The sequence below is a fragment of the Podarcis cretensis genome (genome assembly GCF_951804945.1).
Source record: "Podarcis cretensis genome assembly, chromosome: 6".
Classification (NCBI taxonomy): domain Eukaryota; kingdom Metazoa; phylum Chordata; class Lepidosauria; order Squamata; family Lacertidae; genus Podarcis; species Podarcis cretensis.
Genome location: NC_137175.1, coordinates 94,049,802 through 94,065,307, shown reverse-complemented (window position 1 = coordinate 94,065,307; position 15,506 = coordinate 94,049,802). Strand labels below are relative to the sequence as shown.

The 15,506-nt window shown below is 44.3% G+C and overlaps 1 protein-coding gene across 3 annotated transcripts in view; it reads left to right on the top strand.

The window, feature by feature from the left end:
- The window catches only part of CACNA1E (calcium voltage-gated channel subunit alpha1 E), a 498,615-nt gene that overhangs the window by 465,622 nt on the left and 17,487 nt on the right, over nt 1-15,506 (top strand). For 2 of the 3 annotated variants that reach the window (XM_079980995.1, XM_079980994.1), the window contains 5 exons: nt 2,183-2,290; nt 3,924-4,024; nt 5,079-5,185; nt 10,205-10,313; nt 14,389-14,517. In XM_079980995.1, coding sequence (XP_079837121.1) covers nt 2,183-2,290; nt 3,924-4,024; nt 5,079-5,185; nt 10,205-10,313; nt 14,389-14,517 — 554 coding nt within the window. The remainder of the gene's footprint in view (nt 1-2,182; nt 2,291-3,923; nt 4,025-5,078; nt 5,186-10,204; nt 10,314-14,388; nt 14,518-15,506) is intronic. The other variant, XM_079980996.1, reaches the window with a different exon arrangement.

Below are 15,506 nucleotides of genomic sequence, written 5' to 3'. Positions count from 1 at the left end.
CAATCCCATGACTACAATCATGGAGCAGGAATTCTATCAGTTACCATGTCCTTGTGCCCACAGTCTCACAATGGGAAGAAAAAATGGTAACTGTGTCAAACCTGGATGCCAGGAGTCCATTCATTTTGGCTGACCTTGGTATCTAGTTAGAATCTGTGGGTGTCTCTCACCCAGGACCATGAGGGCCGAATGAGACATCTGATTTTGGGTGTCATTAAAGGATAATACATTTTTTAGCTATTTAATTTGTTGTTCCAGGGAGAGGTGCTTCTGAGATTCTCTGCTTCTCGTGCCAAAATAACTTGGCCAACACTGGGTACCTTATCTTGCGGAGTGGGACATTTGTACCTCAAGAAGCAACATGTCTTGGGGTGGCTCTCCACCCTCCTCTTCATCAAGAGAGGGGAGGAGTCTTGTCTTTGACACTCTGAGCTTTGGAGGTACCCAAAATCAGCCATGCTGCTTCTGATGCCTCCAAGGCCCAATGCTGACAGCAGAAGCTCTAGATGAAATATACTGTATATGGTTGCCCCTGTGCATTGATGGGCCTCTGTTGATGTTTGCGTTCAGTTCTGTTCTGTACTGAACTCTTCCCTTCTCGGTAATTCTGTATTTCTTCCTGCTGAGGCACTGTGGTATAGTGGGCCAGAGGTCTACATTTGGGCCAGTTATTCTGGTGTTTGAATCCTAGTACAGTCATGAGGCTGGCTGTGTGGCCTTTGAGCAAGTCATGTGCTCTCAGCCTCACATATTTCACTGTTGTTGTCAGGATAAAAAATATGAAACACACCCCTCCACCCACTGCACATCCACCTGAGTTTCTTTTTTTTCCTTCAAAAATTTTATTGATTTTCACAAAATTATAAACACACAAACACACAAACAAACAAACAAACATAAATCAAAACTAATCTTATTAACATTGTTAAGTGACTTCCTTGTATCCCCCTAGTTGAATTTCAATGAATATCATTTTAATGGTTTTCCAAATCAGTGTTCTTATAAAATTAACTTAATCACTTAACATCTTTCTTTCTTTCCAGTTCAGCATTAGACATATTAATTCATCACGTTGCATATTTAAATCCTAAACCTATCTGGTGATTGCAAGCTTTTTCCAATTAGATTAACTTAACATATTTAACTAAATAATCATTAAATTTTGTCCATTCTTCCTGGTACTCCTCCTCCTTCTGGTCACGGACTCTTCCAGTCAGGTCAGCTAGCTCTGAAAAATCCATCATCTTCATCTGCCATTCTTCCACTGTTGGTACTTCTTGCATTTCCCACTTCTTAGCTAATAAGGTTTGAGCAGCAGTTGTGGCATACAAAAATAATTTAACATCTTTCTTCTGCAATTCCAAACCTGTCATTCCAAGAAGAAAGGCCTCTGGTTTCTGTATAAATGTATATTTCAACATTTTTTTCAATTCATTATAAATCTTTTCCCAGAAGTCTTTCATCTTGGGGCAGGTCCACCACATATGATAGAAGGTACTCCACTGCCACCTGATTTTCTTTGGGAAAGAGTGGGATGCAGATCTGATCGGTAATGTGTGCCATTGCCTTACATATCTCTGAGCAGTTTGTTCAGTTTCATTTTGACCCACAAACACAAGATCTACCCACCCGGGAGAATGGCAGATGAAGGTGATGGAGTACATGGAACTGGCTGAGATGACTGGCAGAATCCGGGACCAAGGAGAAGAGTTGGTGGAAGAAGATTGGAAAAAAATTAAAGTTTATCTTCAAAAATATTGCAAAATTAAGGATTGTTAGAAAGATGTTGGGAAAAGAAAATTATGTGGTTTTAGTGGAAATGATATAAAGGTTTAAGTAAAAATGAGTTGGTGCAAGAGAGAATGTTAAATTAAAGTATATTAAGATAAATTATTAAGATAAAAATAGGGTTGGAAGGATTTGCTGAAATAACAAATTGAATTAGAATACAAAAATGGGAGGCGTGAGGAGGTCAAGGAAATAAGTGAATATAAGCAAGTGATGTTGGATTGGTTTTTCTTTGTTTTTCTTTTTTTCCGTTTTCTGTTTTTAGATGATGTTCTTTGCTTTTTTATATGTATTGTTTTTTTCTTTGATTGTTATTATTTTTCTTGTTTTTTCTGTAATCTTTAAAATCTTAATAAAAATTTATTCAGTTTCATTTTGACCCACTTTCTCCTAGGCGGTGCAGATTGGCAGCAGCTGGACTCCGAGCTCCAGAAAGAGATTTTGACCATCTGGCCTCACCTTTCACAGAAGATGCTGGACCTGTTGGTGCCTATGCCAAAAAGTGAGTTATTGTTTAGGCGTTGCGGCTGCCAGGTCCCTATGACGACAGGACTGGGATGGGGGAGACTGGAAGAAGGAGGAAACGGTAGATGGTTGGAAGGACAGATAGATGCATAGAGAGATATGCTTGGTTGCCAAAGAGTGAAAAAGAAGAGGGAGATAAACGATCACATTTACCATATTTTTCGCCCTATAGGACACACTTTTCCCCCTCCAAAAATGAAGGGGAAATGTGTGTGCATCCTATGGGGCGAATGCAGGCTTTCGCTGAAGCCTGGAGAGCGAGAGGGGTCGGTGCGCACAGACCCCTCTCGCTCTCCAGGCTTCGCGGACCTCTCCGCAAGCGGCAGGAGCGCTCCCGCTGCTTGTGGAGAGGTGCCTGCATGCGGAAGCCTGCGCGCGCTGAGCTCAGCGCGTCCAGGCTTCGCAGACCTCTCCGCAAGCGGCTGGAGCGCTCCCGCTGCTTGCGGAGAGGTGCCTGCATGCCGAAGCCTGCGCGCGCTGAGATCAGCGCATCCAGGCTTCACGGACCTCTCCGTAAGCAGCGGGAGCCAGCCCTGGGCTCCCACGGCTTGCAGAGAGCTGCCTGTTTGGGGACTGGGGTCGGGGGAAGCTCGGGCCTCCCCCGCCCCAGCCCCGCGCCTGGGGGGGAAATAATTTTTTTCCCTTTATTTCCCCCCTAAAAAAACTAGGTGCGCCTTACGGGACGGTGCGTCCTATAGGGCGAAAAATACGGTACCTCCTAATTCCTGGCCATTTACTTTGCAGATATTTTATATGACCATCAAGTGCTTTTTTCTGGGGGTACGCAGGGGTACACATACCCCTAAACATGTTGTGGATATAAGTTTGGCCTCATTGAGGGGCAGTATTTCAATATGAGTCGGAAAACGAGAGTACCCTTAAACATTTTTTTTTTAGAAAAAAAGCAATGTGACCGTCTATCTTTAGGTCCCAGGCATAAACATGAGAATGAAATTCTGAAGTATTTTCCTGCTAATTCTCATCTCCAAGTAGCCAACCTTTGGAGCAATTCACACACACACACACACACACACACACAGTAGCGTCGCAATGGGGGGCAGGGGGCGGTGCGCCCTGGGTGCCATGTCTGGAAGGGTGACAAGAAGGCACCCTGTGGGGGCTCACAATGGCACGAGCAGCCATCGCACCACTGCAGCTGCATGTGGAGGATCCTCCATTTGTGGCAGCAGCCGCGAGCAGAGAATCCCGGCACCATGTGGTGTCGCTATGTACAGCGCATGCGCCATACGTAATGATGCACCCTATGTAGCGATGCCCCGCTCCGGGTGTCACGACGCCTTCGTTTGCTCATGCACACACACACACACACACACACACACACACCTGCACACTTTTAAAATCAGTTTTAGAAAGAAAAAAAAATTAGGCCTGAACAGAAAAACACATTTTTCAGGAGGTGCCTCAAACAGATAGCCAATGGCACCTCAAGATTCACGGAGCGAAGGGTGTTCCTTTGTGTAATGAACTTGTATGGTTGCTTCACAGCCATGCAATGACTGGCATGTCCCTGATTCAACTTTCTACACAGCTGCTATTGCACCTGAAGAGCATAATTTCTGTTAACATAGAACTCTGCCTTTTACTTCCAGCTACGGACCTGACAGTTGGAAAAATCTATGCAGCCATGATGATAATGGACTATTATAAGCAGAGTAAAGCTAAAAAACAAAGGCAGCAACTGGAAGAACAGGTACAGGTCCACTGTAGCAAGTAACAGTAATCCTACTGCATTGAGGGTTGAAAGTTTATGGAAGGATACTTGCATAAAAAAGGTCAACATGGGCAGCTGGGAGTTATTTGTGCAGGAGTTAACAGCTCCAACCTATTGTTCCAACCTATTGAGTTCCAACCTATTGATGCATTCCGCATTTGGTTTTTCATGATTGCCTTAACTGTTAGGCTCTGTTAGGCTTGTTTTCTGCTGTTTCTCCAAGGAGCTCATCTTGACTTATGTACAGTTCCCAGCTAGCCTTCCATTCAGGCAATTTACAAGGCAACGGTGGCCCTAGGAATAAACGGGCAGGGTGCATCACAGAAGGGGGTCAACTGTGTCTCCCATACTGGATTCCAGAAGGAACAAGCCATAGCATATGTCACATTAATGCCTCCATCCCCGGGGGTGGGAGTGCGGGGGTGCATTCCCTGAAGTGAATGCCATTGATTGTGACATCCCATTCCACCCCGTATAAACCATGCTTACAGCCTTACTGTAGTTCATGAGCAATGGAGAAGGCATGATTTGTCTTATAATTAACCACAAAGGCTTAGAAATCCCCCCAGTGCAGCTCATCTTACAGGACCAGATCAGATTGGGGGAAACTCTAGTGGTTCCCCCCCCCCATCCTTTCCTCTGCTGTGGTACCTATTTGTCTACTTGCACTGGTGTGCTTTTGAACCGCTAGGTTGGCAGGAGCTGGGGCAGAGCAACGGGAGCTCACCCCGTCGTGGGGATTCGAACCTTCCGATCGGCAAGCCCAAGGGGCTCGGTGGTTTAGACCACAGCACCACCTTCTATGGCCAGAAGAATACAGGGGAGGGCAGGGGAAAGGATTCAACTGCTCTCACTCACTTAGTTGTAAGATACACACACCCAACTGACTTCAGATGTGCCCCCAAAGAGGTGCAGTTCCCTATCACAACTAGATTCACCCTTAAGAAACACTGTGTTGTTGTTTATTTACCAATCTGTATTTTGAATTGAGACTATTTCCCTCTCCCCTTTTTTATTATTATTTTGAATTCAGAAAAATGCCCCAATGTTCCAGCGCATGGAGGCTTCCTCTCTTCCTCAGGAGATCATTTCTAATGCCAAAGCTTTGCCTTACCTCCAGCAAGATACCCTTTCAGGACTGTAAGTGTAGATGTTTGAGTAAAACGACATGTCCATGCGGGCATATCTGCGTATTCGTGCTGCGATTGTGTTGTATTTTAAATAGCGCTTAATATACAATGCACTCTTCCTGGCTAAGGGTGGGAGAGAAATAATAAATTTGGACTTCCTGTGATCAGCAGGGGAGGAGAGCATCTGTGGGAGAGTTGTCCCACCTGCTTGCTCCGATGCAGTTTAGCAAGGGGGAGGGACAACCGATAGACTGTTCCCCTCCTCCACTGCAAGAAAATCACTCAGTTTGTATTTTAACATGGGCCTGCATAATTTGCACTCCACAACCAATACAAGAACCATCATTCAGCTGTCCTTCACATTTTGCATTTTGTGAGGCGGTTCTGCAACAAAAATATGCATGCAAAATGTGAAGAGGAAGAGGAAGTGCACAAACAAAAAATGCATGGCGTGCTGGAAAATTGCTTGCACAAGTGTGTGTGTGTGTGTTAGTCACTATAGATAGCTCAGTTGGACAAGATTTGGAGTACCCCACAGGCTTTACTTTTAAGTATGGAGGTCTGGCTGGAAGAAACATGGATCCTGTTGGGCCGGAGCCTCTCCGAGATTTGGAGTTTAAAATTAAGGACTATCAAAAAGACTGGCAGAGAGGAACTGAAAGAGATTTAAGAGCCTCAGATGTGAGATCTCCAGGCTAAACAGTATATTGAGACTGATGGACACTTGATGGGGACTGAAACCGGGAAAGGGGTGGGTGGAGCCTGGGAATCCAAAAGGTATATAATTTTAACTTGTTTTGTTTTTATTTTGTTGTGTTATCTGTAAGGAAATTGGGAAAGTCGTGGAAGGGAAATTTTGGTCGACTTTAGGAAAATGTTTAAGAATGAGGAACGATGTATAAGTATTGATGTTTAAGTTTGGATAAGTTAAAATTGGTTTTTAAAATGGTTTAAATTAAATGAAAAAAAGGTTTGCAAAAATAAATTGAGGAAATGGAAGAAGAGGAAAAGTAAAATAACAACATGCTAAAATAAATTATTAAGTTAAAGTTGAGAAATAAGGATTTGCTGAGTTAATAATTTAAATTGGAATACAAGAAGGGGAGGTGTGAGGAGGTCCAAAAAACAAGTTAATGAAAATAAGTAACTGAAATTTTATGTGTTTTTAATTGTTTTTTAAGTTTTGGATTTTTGTATTTTTGTTATTTTTCTTGTTTATTTTTGTTCTTTTGTGGTTTTTGAAAATGCCAATAAATATTCATTAAAAAAAAAAGATAGCTCAGTTGGTAGAGCGTGATGCGCTTAATCTCAAGTGGGTTTAAGCCCCATATTGGGCAAAAGATTCCTGCATCTACAATTCTGTGATTCTACATGAGGCAAGACTGCATATGCTGGGAGTGTGCAGATCTTTGTGGTACCGCAAACTGATGCAGGAATGGGGCAAAAAATGACTGAAGAATGGAGAAATGAGAATCGGAGGAACCAGAATTGACATAAACACCTTTCTGTATTCCAAATGAGGCACTCAACGTATGACAGCCATACCCCATTCAACTGAGTTTACAGGTGATGTAAAAAATGGGGTTTGGCTTTTGCTGCCCAACTCCCCATGGGGCTCTGAGCCCCCCAAGTCCATGATCGGTCAGAGAAGAATGGATGGAGGCAGGATCCAGTGGAAAGCAAGGCAGATATTTATTTTTCTGTTGCAACAGAGTTCTCTTCCCTCCTTTCAAGGAGGGAGAGACCCTGAACAAAAGTGTGCAGGAACCTTTAAAGACTTTGGACATTGCCCAACCCCCTTAGCCAAAGACTACCCCAAAATCATCATGCATACACTATAGGAGGCTGTCTGCAGCAGAAATCCTGTCTGCCAGAATACCTGATAATGGTCACTGACTGCATTACCTGTGCAACCTGGCTATTCTTTTGTGATGGTTAATATTTTAGTTCCTGAATCCAGGTCACTGGCTCACCCTATTCATACACAAATATGCCCTTAAGATAGGATTTGTAGGTGAAAGGAGAATGGGAAGCCTTTCCCCATTTGCCTCCCTTACTGCAGAGGAATATTTTGAGGTTCATGGGAGAGTCAAAATGGCTTCAGGATTACTCTCCTGTACTATTTTAGACACATGGTTTATATCATGGGTAGGCAACCTAAGGCCTGGGGGCCGGATCTGGCCCAATCACTTTCTAAATCCGGCCCGCAGACGGTCCGGGAATCAGCATGTTTTTACATGAGTAGAAAGTGCCCTTTTATTTAAAATGCATCTCTGGGTAATTTGTGGGGCATAGGAATTCGTTCATCCCCCCCCCCCAAAAAAATATAGTCCAGTCCCCCCCCCACAAGGTCTGAGGAACAGTGGACTAGCCCCCTGCTGAAAAAGTTTGCTGACCCCTGGTTTATATATTTAGATAAGTGTGCATTTATTAATATTTATTCTACATTTGGAGACCTTAGAATTCTTGTAACACAGGCAGTTCAGACAATATTGCCATCCCCTTCTAGAATCAGCCGATATTTGCCAGCAATTGTTGCCTGTTTTTCCCTACCATGGAAAATCCGATTTGAAAAGAATGGAACCTTAGCAAAAACTCCACAGGTGTTGCTATTTTCCCTTATTTTTCTTCAAGCTCCTCTTGCTGGTTTCTGCCTGATTAATTGCTTCCTCTTTCCACTGCTGCTAATCTGACCCCCCCCCTCCAATTAGAGAATTCCTGTTGTTTCGTGTGTGTGTGTGTGTGTGTGTGTGTGTTTGTGTGTGTGTGTGTTTAATTACTCTTGCTGCAAAGGGGGAAGGAATTAGTTTCTTAGAAAGGGCAGAACGCTAACTCTTCTTTTAGCGGAGAAAATTCACCAGAGAGAATGTCACTCTGCATGAATTCCTTTACTGTTTTCTGCGGCGTGTGGGGGGGGGACAGGGGGGTGGGTGGAGAAGGAAGAACAACTTCTGGAAATGATTAAATAACCATGAGGAGGAGTTGGAAGAAAGGTGAGGAGGCTCGCACCTGCTATGTGACCAAAACATAACAGAATGTGCATTCGGGGAAACAGCATATAGACTCTGCTGAAAAATAAAAGGGGAAAGCAACAATTAAGAGAAGGCTACCAGCTCACCTTGGGCTCCATGATCACTGCAGATGGTGACAGCAGCCACGAAATTAAAAGACGCCTGCTTCTTGGGAGAAAAGCAATGACAAACCTAGACAGCATCTTAAAAAGTAGAGACATCACCTTGCCAACAAAGGTCCGTATAGTTAAAGCTATGGTTTTCCCAGTAGTGGTGTATGGAAGTGAGAGCTGGACCATGAAGAAGGCTGATCACTGAAGAATTGATGCTTTTGAATTATGGTGTTGGAGGAGACTCTTGAGAGTCCCATGGACTGCAAGAAGATCAAACCTATCCATTCTGAAGGAAATCAGCCCTGACTGCTCATTGGAAGGACAGATTGTGAAGCTGAGGCTCCAATACTTTGGCCACTTCATGAGAAGAGAAGACTCCCTGGAAAAGACCCTGATGTTGGGAAAGATGGAGGGCACAAGGAGAAGGGGACGACAGAGAACAAGATGGTTGGACAGTGTTCTTGAAGCTACTAAAATGAGTTTGACCAAACTGCAGGAGGCAGTGGAAGACAGGAGTGCCTGGCGTGCTCTGGTCCATGGGGTCACGAAGAGTCGGACACAACTAAACAACTAAACAACACCAGCTCACCATCTGACAGTGCCAAAAGACATAACAGAAATGACCAATAAATGGGAGACAAATCTGAATTGGGTCTTGCCATAACCTGGCAGGTGCATCATTCTAGGGAACAGAGGCAATCATGGGTACAGTGCTATCAGCAGTGTTTTCTACTACACAAAGACTCAGCGTGCCCATAGTCCACAGAAGATGCAGAATTGCAAAGAAACCAGCCCTGATCATGAAGGCTGAATGGGAGAAAAAGCCAGAATAGCCCCTTGTTCCTTTTCTATTCCTCCTCCAAAGTTTTCCAAATCCTGTGCTATGTCAAGGCATGCGCTGTCTCCCTGCCATTCAATGTCTGGATGTGGGGGGGACGGGACCCATTGATAGCATTTTTCAAACTCTACATGCAGTCTAGAAATAACTTCAAATGAAAATATTATTCAAAGAAACCCCCTGCATGTACAAAACATTATTCCAGGAACATATAGCCCACTGTGGAAAAGGTTTTCTCTGATTCAGCCGTTGTTAAATCACTTTTGGCTTGTCAACCAACTGTACATGTTCCATAAGTACTACATTTACTTGGGCATATTTATTTGGAAGGAAAAATAGTTGATGGTACAGTTGTACGGGTGACACTATTGATTAAAGAAACAAAACAGCTGATGGGGCAGGTTTGAAGACGGCGTTGTTTTTCAATCTTTTGCTGCTGTGTGCAAATTAAAATTGGCTTTCTTATCCTTCCTGCACAATCCAGGTTCATAAGCCCATTGAGTTTAACAGGACAGAGTTAAATTGCATGTGTGACCTCTCCCCTTGGAATAAACAGGATTAAAGTGGACCTTACTTTGGCTGGATCATGCCCCTTGTGTTTATTAATATATGGCTAGCTTAACAATAGTAATAAAACCATAACACCTTAAAAGGTCCAACGGCTTCTCCCAAAGAGAACTCCACAAACTCCACACAAAGAAGGCCCCGTTTCTCCTCTAAATGAACATTTATTTCTAATGGCAGTGGCCTCTGGAGATCTTCGTAGAATCGTAGAATTCTAGAGTTGGATGGGACCATGAGGGTCATCTAGTCCAGCCCCCGCAATGCAGGAATCTTTTTCCCAATGTGGGGCTTGAACTCACAACCTTGAGATCAATAATCTCATGCTCTACTGGCTGAGCTATCCACTGCGCCCCAGAGAAGGCATGTTGTTCATCGTGGAGTGAGGCTCTTAATGAAATGCTGCAAGATCTTCTGTTTGGCGGGAGTCAGAGAAATAACCGACAGGAGTTGGACCATCAGAGTTTTGTGTTCTCCTTTCATTTGAAGCTAGGTTAACTTTACAGGAGCAGCAGGAGTGGATTCCCATCCCTGAGCCCACTCTCTCCCCAAGAGATATTCCAGCTGGCTTGCATGGATCCATCCCATGGGGAATATCAAGAGCAGCAAACTCTGGTAAGTCCATTTATGAATGTTTCTCGTGCTATCCTGTTGCGTGGCGAGTCCCCCCCCCCCCATGGAAATAATGACACATGACACAATTATTAAAGTTAATGGGCTAAATAAGGCCACAAGACGAAATTAATCCGTTCCGCGAGTCTCTTCGTCTAGCGGTTTTTTCGTCTTGCGAAGCAAGCCCATTGACCGCTTAGCGGATTAGCGCTATTAGCGGCTTTTAGCAGCTTATCGGCTTAGCGGATAAGCAGATAAGCGGCTTAGAAAAAGGGGGGGAAGGGGGAAAAACCCGCAGGAACTTGCAAGACATTTTCGTCTTGCGAAGCAAGCCCATAGGAAATTTGTTTTGCGAAGCACCTCCAAAACGGAAAACCCTTTCGTCTAGCGGGTTTTCCATCTTGTGAGGCATTCGTCTTGCGGGGCACCACTGTATATCCGACTTCAGCCCGTCCGCTTGAAGTCCAGGAAGGGTTAACCACCAGTAGGGGGAGCCCTGTTGATGCACATCAACTAGGAACTCCCCCAGGGTCACTGATTGGGGGCGTGCCTTAGGCCCTCACCTCCATAGGCTTTGGACAGGGCCACGCCGCCGGAATCCTTTATCAGACTAGCCTTCAATATACGGGGCAGGTGGTGGCTCGACCTCCCCTCTTCCATCTACAGAGCAATACCAATGCCTAACCGCCAATACCAAGAAACTTGTGACAATTTGCTATGTGGTAGGTGAAAACCAAGTGGCTTGTGCCAATTTGCCAAGTGGAAAAATTCCGATTGGCTGGCCAGGAGGTGACGCGGCTGGGAATCCCCCCAATCACGCAGGGGCTGGGGCCGTGAAGCCCACAACTCCACCTTCTCCAAAGGGCGGAAGTGGCTTTCTGCACTGCTTCATGTGAAATCCTTGCACTTTGGGGTGCCGTCTGGGCTCCAAGCATCAGTGTGCTTGCCTATATAGACGGCTTTACTAATCTTACCTCTTCTCTCCTTCGAGACCTTTATTCCTAGGAAATATTCTGCCAGTCTTTCCAAAAGCCATCCTGTGTGGTGTTGTATTGAAACTGGGCCAGGTTTAATTCCCTCCCCTTTGTTTATTTATATCTACGTCAAGAGGCTAAAAAAAGATACGAGTTCTCCAAAATTCTGTCTGGTCACACCCTGAGCCCTCATTGTCGAATGGCAAGGGTGCTGTTTCAGTTAGAGAAAAGGAGGAGACCTGTGATGATTGTTGGGAACATGTGCCACCATTACTGGATTCGTCTCTGATAGGATCATTGGGAAGCCAAGAGCAGCTGACTTGAAGAAGATTAGACTACAGAGTACATCCAGGATCAGGCCTGAATATGGGGCAGGTTTTACAAGAAGAAGAGCGAATTTCTCTGTACGCCAGGCAAGGCTCAATTGTCTACCTGAGCAACGGTATTCGTCTGGGAAATGTCCACTCCTTGTCTCTCGTCTTAGAGACCTATCAAGGGGTGCTGATGTCATAGCTGCACAAATATGATAGACCTAGTGAAGGAGCCTAACTCTGAGTACCACCAACACACTCAGCCATCAGAGTTTGCCGCTGTCCTACAACCACCTAGAAAGGAGATTTCTGGTAGGCAGGACCTCTTGTCTGCTCCCGATAGGAATCAGGGTACTACGTGGTTATTTTTACTATGGTTCTCATGAGGTATACAAAAGTAACAACAGATGCTCACAAAATATATTGCTTTGTCCTTCTTTTGATCTGAAATGTATTCAAAAGCTTGAACATCGCTGGATGTTGCCTTCCCTTCCTCTTCCAAACCCAAATAAAACACAGTACAGTGGTACCTCTGGTTACGAACGCTTCTGGTTATGAACGCTTCAGGTTAAAAACTCCGCTAATCCGAAGTAGCTGCTCCTGGCTGCGAACTTTGCCCCAGGATGCGAATGGAAATTGCACACCAGAGGCGTGCATGTAGTGGGAGGCCCCATTAGCGAAAGCACGCCTCAGGATAAGAACGGTTTCAGCTTAAGAATGGACCTCCGGAACAAATTAAGTTCGTAAACAGAAGTACCACTTTATCTGTGCATTATGTGCAATCAGACAGGTTTTTCTTTTCAAAAGCAGGAGTTCCCTTAACGCTATTTTATACCTATTCATATTCATGGGATTATTTCCCTGCCCTTCTCCATAAGGCCTCAAAGCAGGTTACAACAATAGAATATACCATTATAAAAACACATAAAACTGTTGCTTTTAACTGTTTCTTAGAGATTCTAAGAGACTTTTAACCTTAATGAATGTTCAGTGACAATTTTAGCAACTAGAGAATCAGTGAATGGATAAGCCCTACTGGAAAGTACAATCATTCTCGCAACTGTAAATCCTTTGGCTATGGACAGACATGTTTTGCAGAAGTTTAGAAATGCAAAATGTATGCAAACTACCGATTAATAATCAAGTCAGATCTTTGGGATGCTATCAGTGGTTACTTCTGGCTTAAACTAGTTTTTAAAAAATTCATTGTTCATTGAAACTGTTGATAATGCTGGTCTTTTCACAGGTTGGTTTCCTCTCATTTTGTAGTCATTTCATCAGGTGGTTTATCCAGGGTTAAAACAACAACAACAACAACAGTATCCAGTGCTTCTGGGTTTGTGTTCATCGTGTCTCACTGCTGGTGTCCATGCTGCAAAACTAAACTGTTTAGTCACATCACACAAATGTGAACATATGCCTCTGACCCAAACATACACTCAACTTTTCAGTTGGCAGCACTAGTGTCTGTGTGTGTGTATATGGTTGTGCGTGTGTGCACATCTGTGTGCCACCCATGACACTTGTTGCACTTCAGTGCTATATAAGTGTGCCTCTCCAGTCTGCTCTGTGTGCTTCTCAGAGTGTAAAGTTTGTATCACACACAAAACATACAGTCTGCATCCTTGTGGTCTTTCCCACTTCAGCCTGAAACAAGAAACTGCAGGCAATCTTTTGCCAGACTCTTCTGTGTGATGTCACTCCTACCAGTGACATACTAGGCTGGTTTGTATAAGGCTAGGTGAGCCTTAGGCTTCAAGAAGGAATTCAGATGGTGTCTCTTCTCTTTTTGATGATCTTACTATGTTGTCTGAACCTGGACAAACTGTGGTTAATCTTAACCATGGTTTATGGAATCCTAACCATGGTTTATGGAAACAGGCCTACTTCAAACCATAGTTTGCGATTCTGGCTTGTTCTCGCTAACCATAGTTAAGATTAACTATAGTTTAAGGATTGGATAACATGTTAAACTACGGTTTATTTAAAATGGAAGCTGAAGCTTTCAGTCTCCCCACTGCAGCCATGCTGAGGGGAGGGAGGGAAGGTGTAACATGTTAACCGAGGGCACGCTGCCGCTCACCCTCATAAGGCTAAACAGTGGTTGCATGCAATCTGAGCCACTGTTCCCTGACCTCCCCCCACCCAATAAAATAATTATATGATTTATCATTATTGCCCCTAACAAAAAGAGAAATAATGAAAATGGACATCAAACAAAAATATCCCAACACTTTGTGCATGTCCAGAAAAGCCGTTACTAATTGCTCAGATAGAGAGAAACACACATAATCTGCCGGGCTTTAAAAAATCAAAGAACAGAGCCCACAGAGTGCACATATCTGGCATCAAGAACATTTCTGCCAGTGAAAGTGCTTTGAGAACTGCAGCTGGAGATAAACCAGAAAGGCACAGAAATCCAGCCCAGTGGTTCCCTTTGTATGCCATTGATTTAAATCCAAACTGATGTCCCAAAAAACACACACCATCCAATAGGAAGAAAAAGCTGTGCTGGATTTCCACACTCAGATAGACTGAAACCAATGCACCTGTTTTCCAATCAAACAACAATTACTGTTAAATATTCCTAAGCACACTTCCTTGCTTGCTAGTGAGTCCGAATGTCCTTAGGATTTCAGTCTCCTGCTCCCTTTCTTACCAGCATAAAGCACTGTGTTTTAAGCACACTTCTAAAGCCATTCCTAATGCACTGATGAAAAAGGCATTGGCAGCAGATGGCGACCTATGTGATCAAGCAAAACCCCATGAGCTTGGCTGTGTGTTTATTTCCAGGAGCCAGAGGTTAGAGAGTTTAAAAGAGTGCAGCCCTCTAACTGTGGCAGCTACCTCCCGGTGGATACTCAGGAACGAGCTGTATCTGGGAGGGCCTCTTCCATGCCACGCCTGACTGTGGATCCCCAGGTAAAACCAAGTGAAACAATGACTGAACAAACAGGAATTTAGCATGACATGAGATGCATGAACCTTTCCCACAGGAGGCTGATGCTTAGCTTTAGGGTGCATAGGCTAAAATTTGTCACTGGTGTCATTTGAGTTGGCCGCCTACGAGGCAGTCCTCCATCCCCTTTGTCAAAAGAGTTGGAAGGCTCTGCGGTGTCCCACCGAGATGGGGAATATACTCTCTAACCACCCACTTTGCAGATGGAGAGCTGGAATGCAGAATTAGTAACTTGTCCGAGGCCACCATGGGGCAAAGCAGGGAATCAGCCATTCCGTTGCTCAGCTTTCACACTAATCCTTCCTGCCACCTTCTTCCAAGACTGCAGTGAAACGTAGCAGGTTTGTGCTTTGCGGAAAACCACCTTCCTGCTCTCCTTCAACCAAGACTGTTGCTGGTGGCAGCAAGAATGGCGACAGTTTGGAAGAGCCCTTCTCCCACCCGGAAAGTATTTATTTATTTTCTTGACATAGCCGCCACCTCTTTCAAATCTATTCCCATTGTCCTAAGACACTTGTCTACATGGCTGCCACCAAGCATTCTGTCCTGATCTTGGCCATACTTCATCTCTTTGTCTGTTGAGCCAGGGTTTGTTTTCCCCCCGTCTGTCCGTCTCGTAATCATTTTTGATTAACAGAGAGATACACACTTTCCCAGGTTTGTAATCTTAAGCCTATGCTCCTTTGCGGTAATTAAACTCTCACTCTCAGCTTGAAGGGCCCTTGTTTGCAAAAGTTGTTGTCAACGTCTGTTGTGTCAGCCTGGCAGTGCTTGCATAAGCAAATTGTGAGGGAAGCGGGGACTTTGTACCCTTCAGTCATTCTACTGAGAAATCTGTGCTTGACAACAATGGCAACTTGACAGCTGAGTTCTGCTGTTGCTCCCTTGGTGCAATGATTTCCAGTTCCAGAAAATCGCACCCTAAAGTGTCGTTGTTCCCCCTCGATTCTAG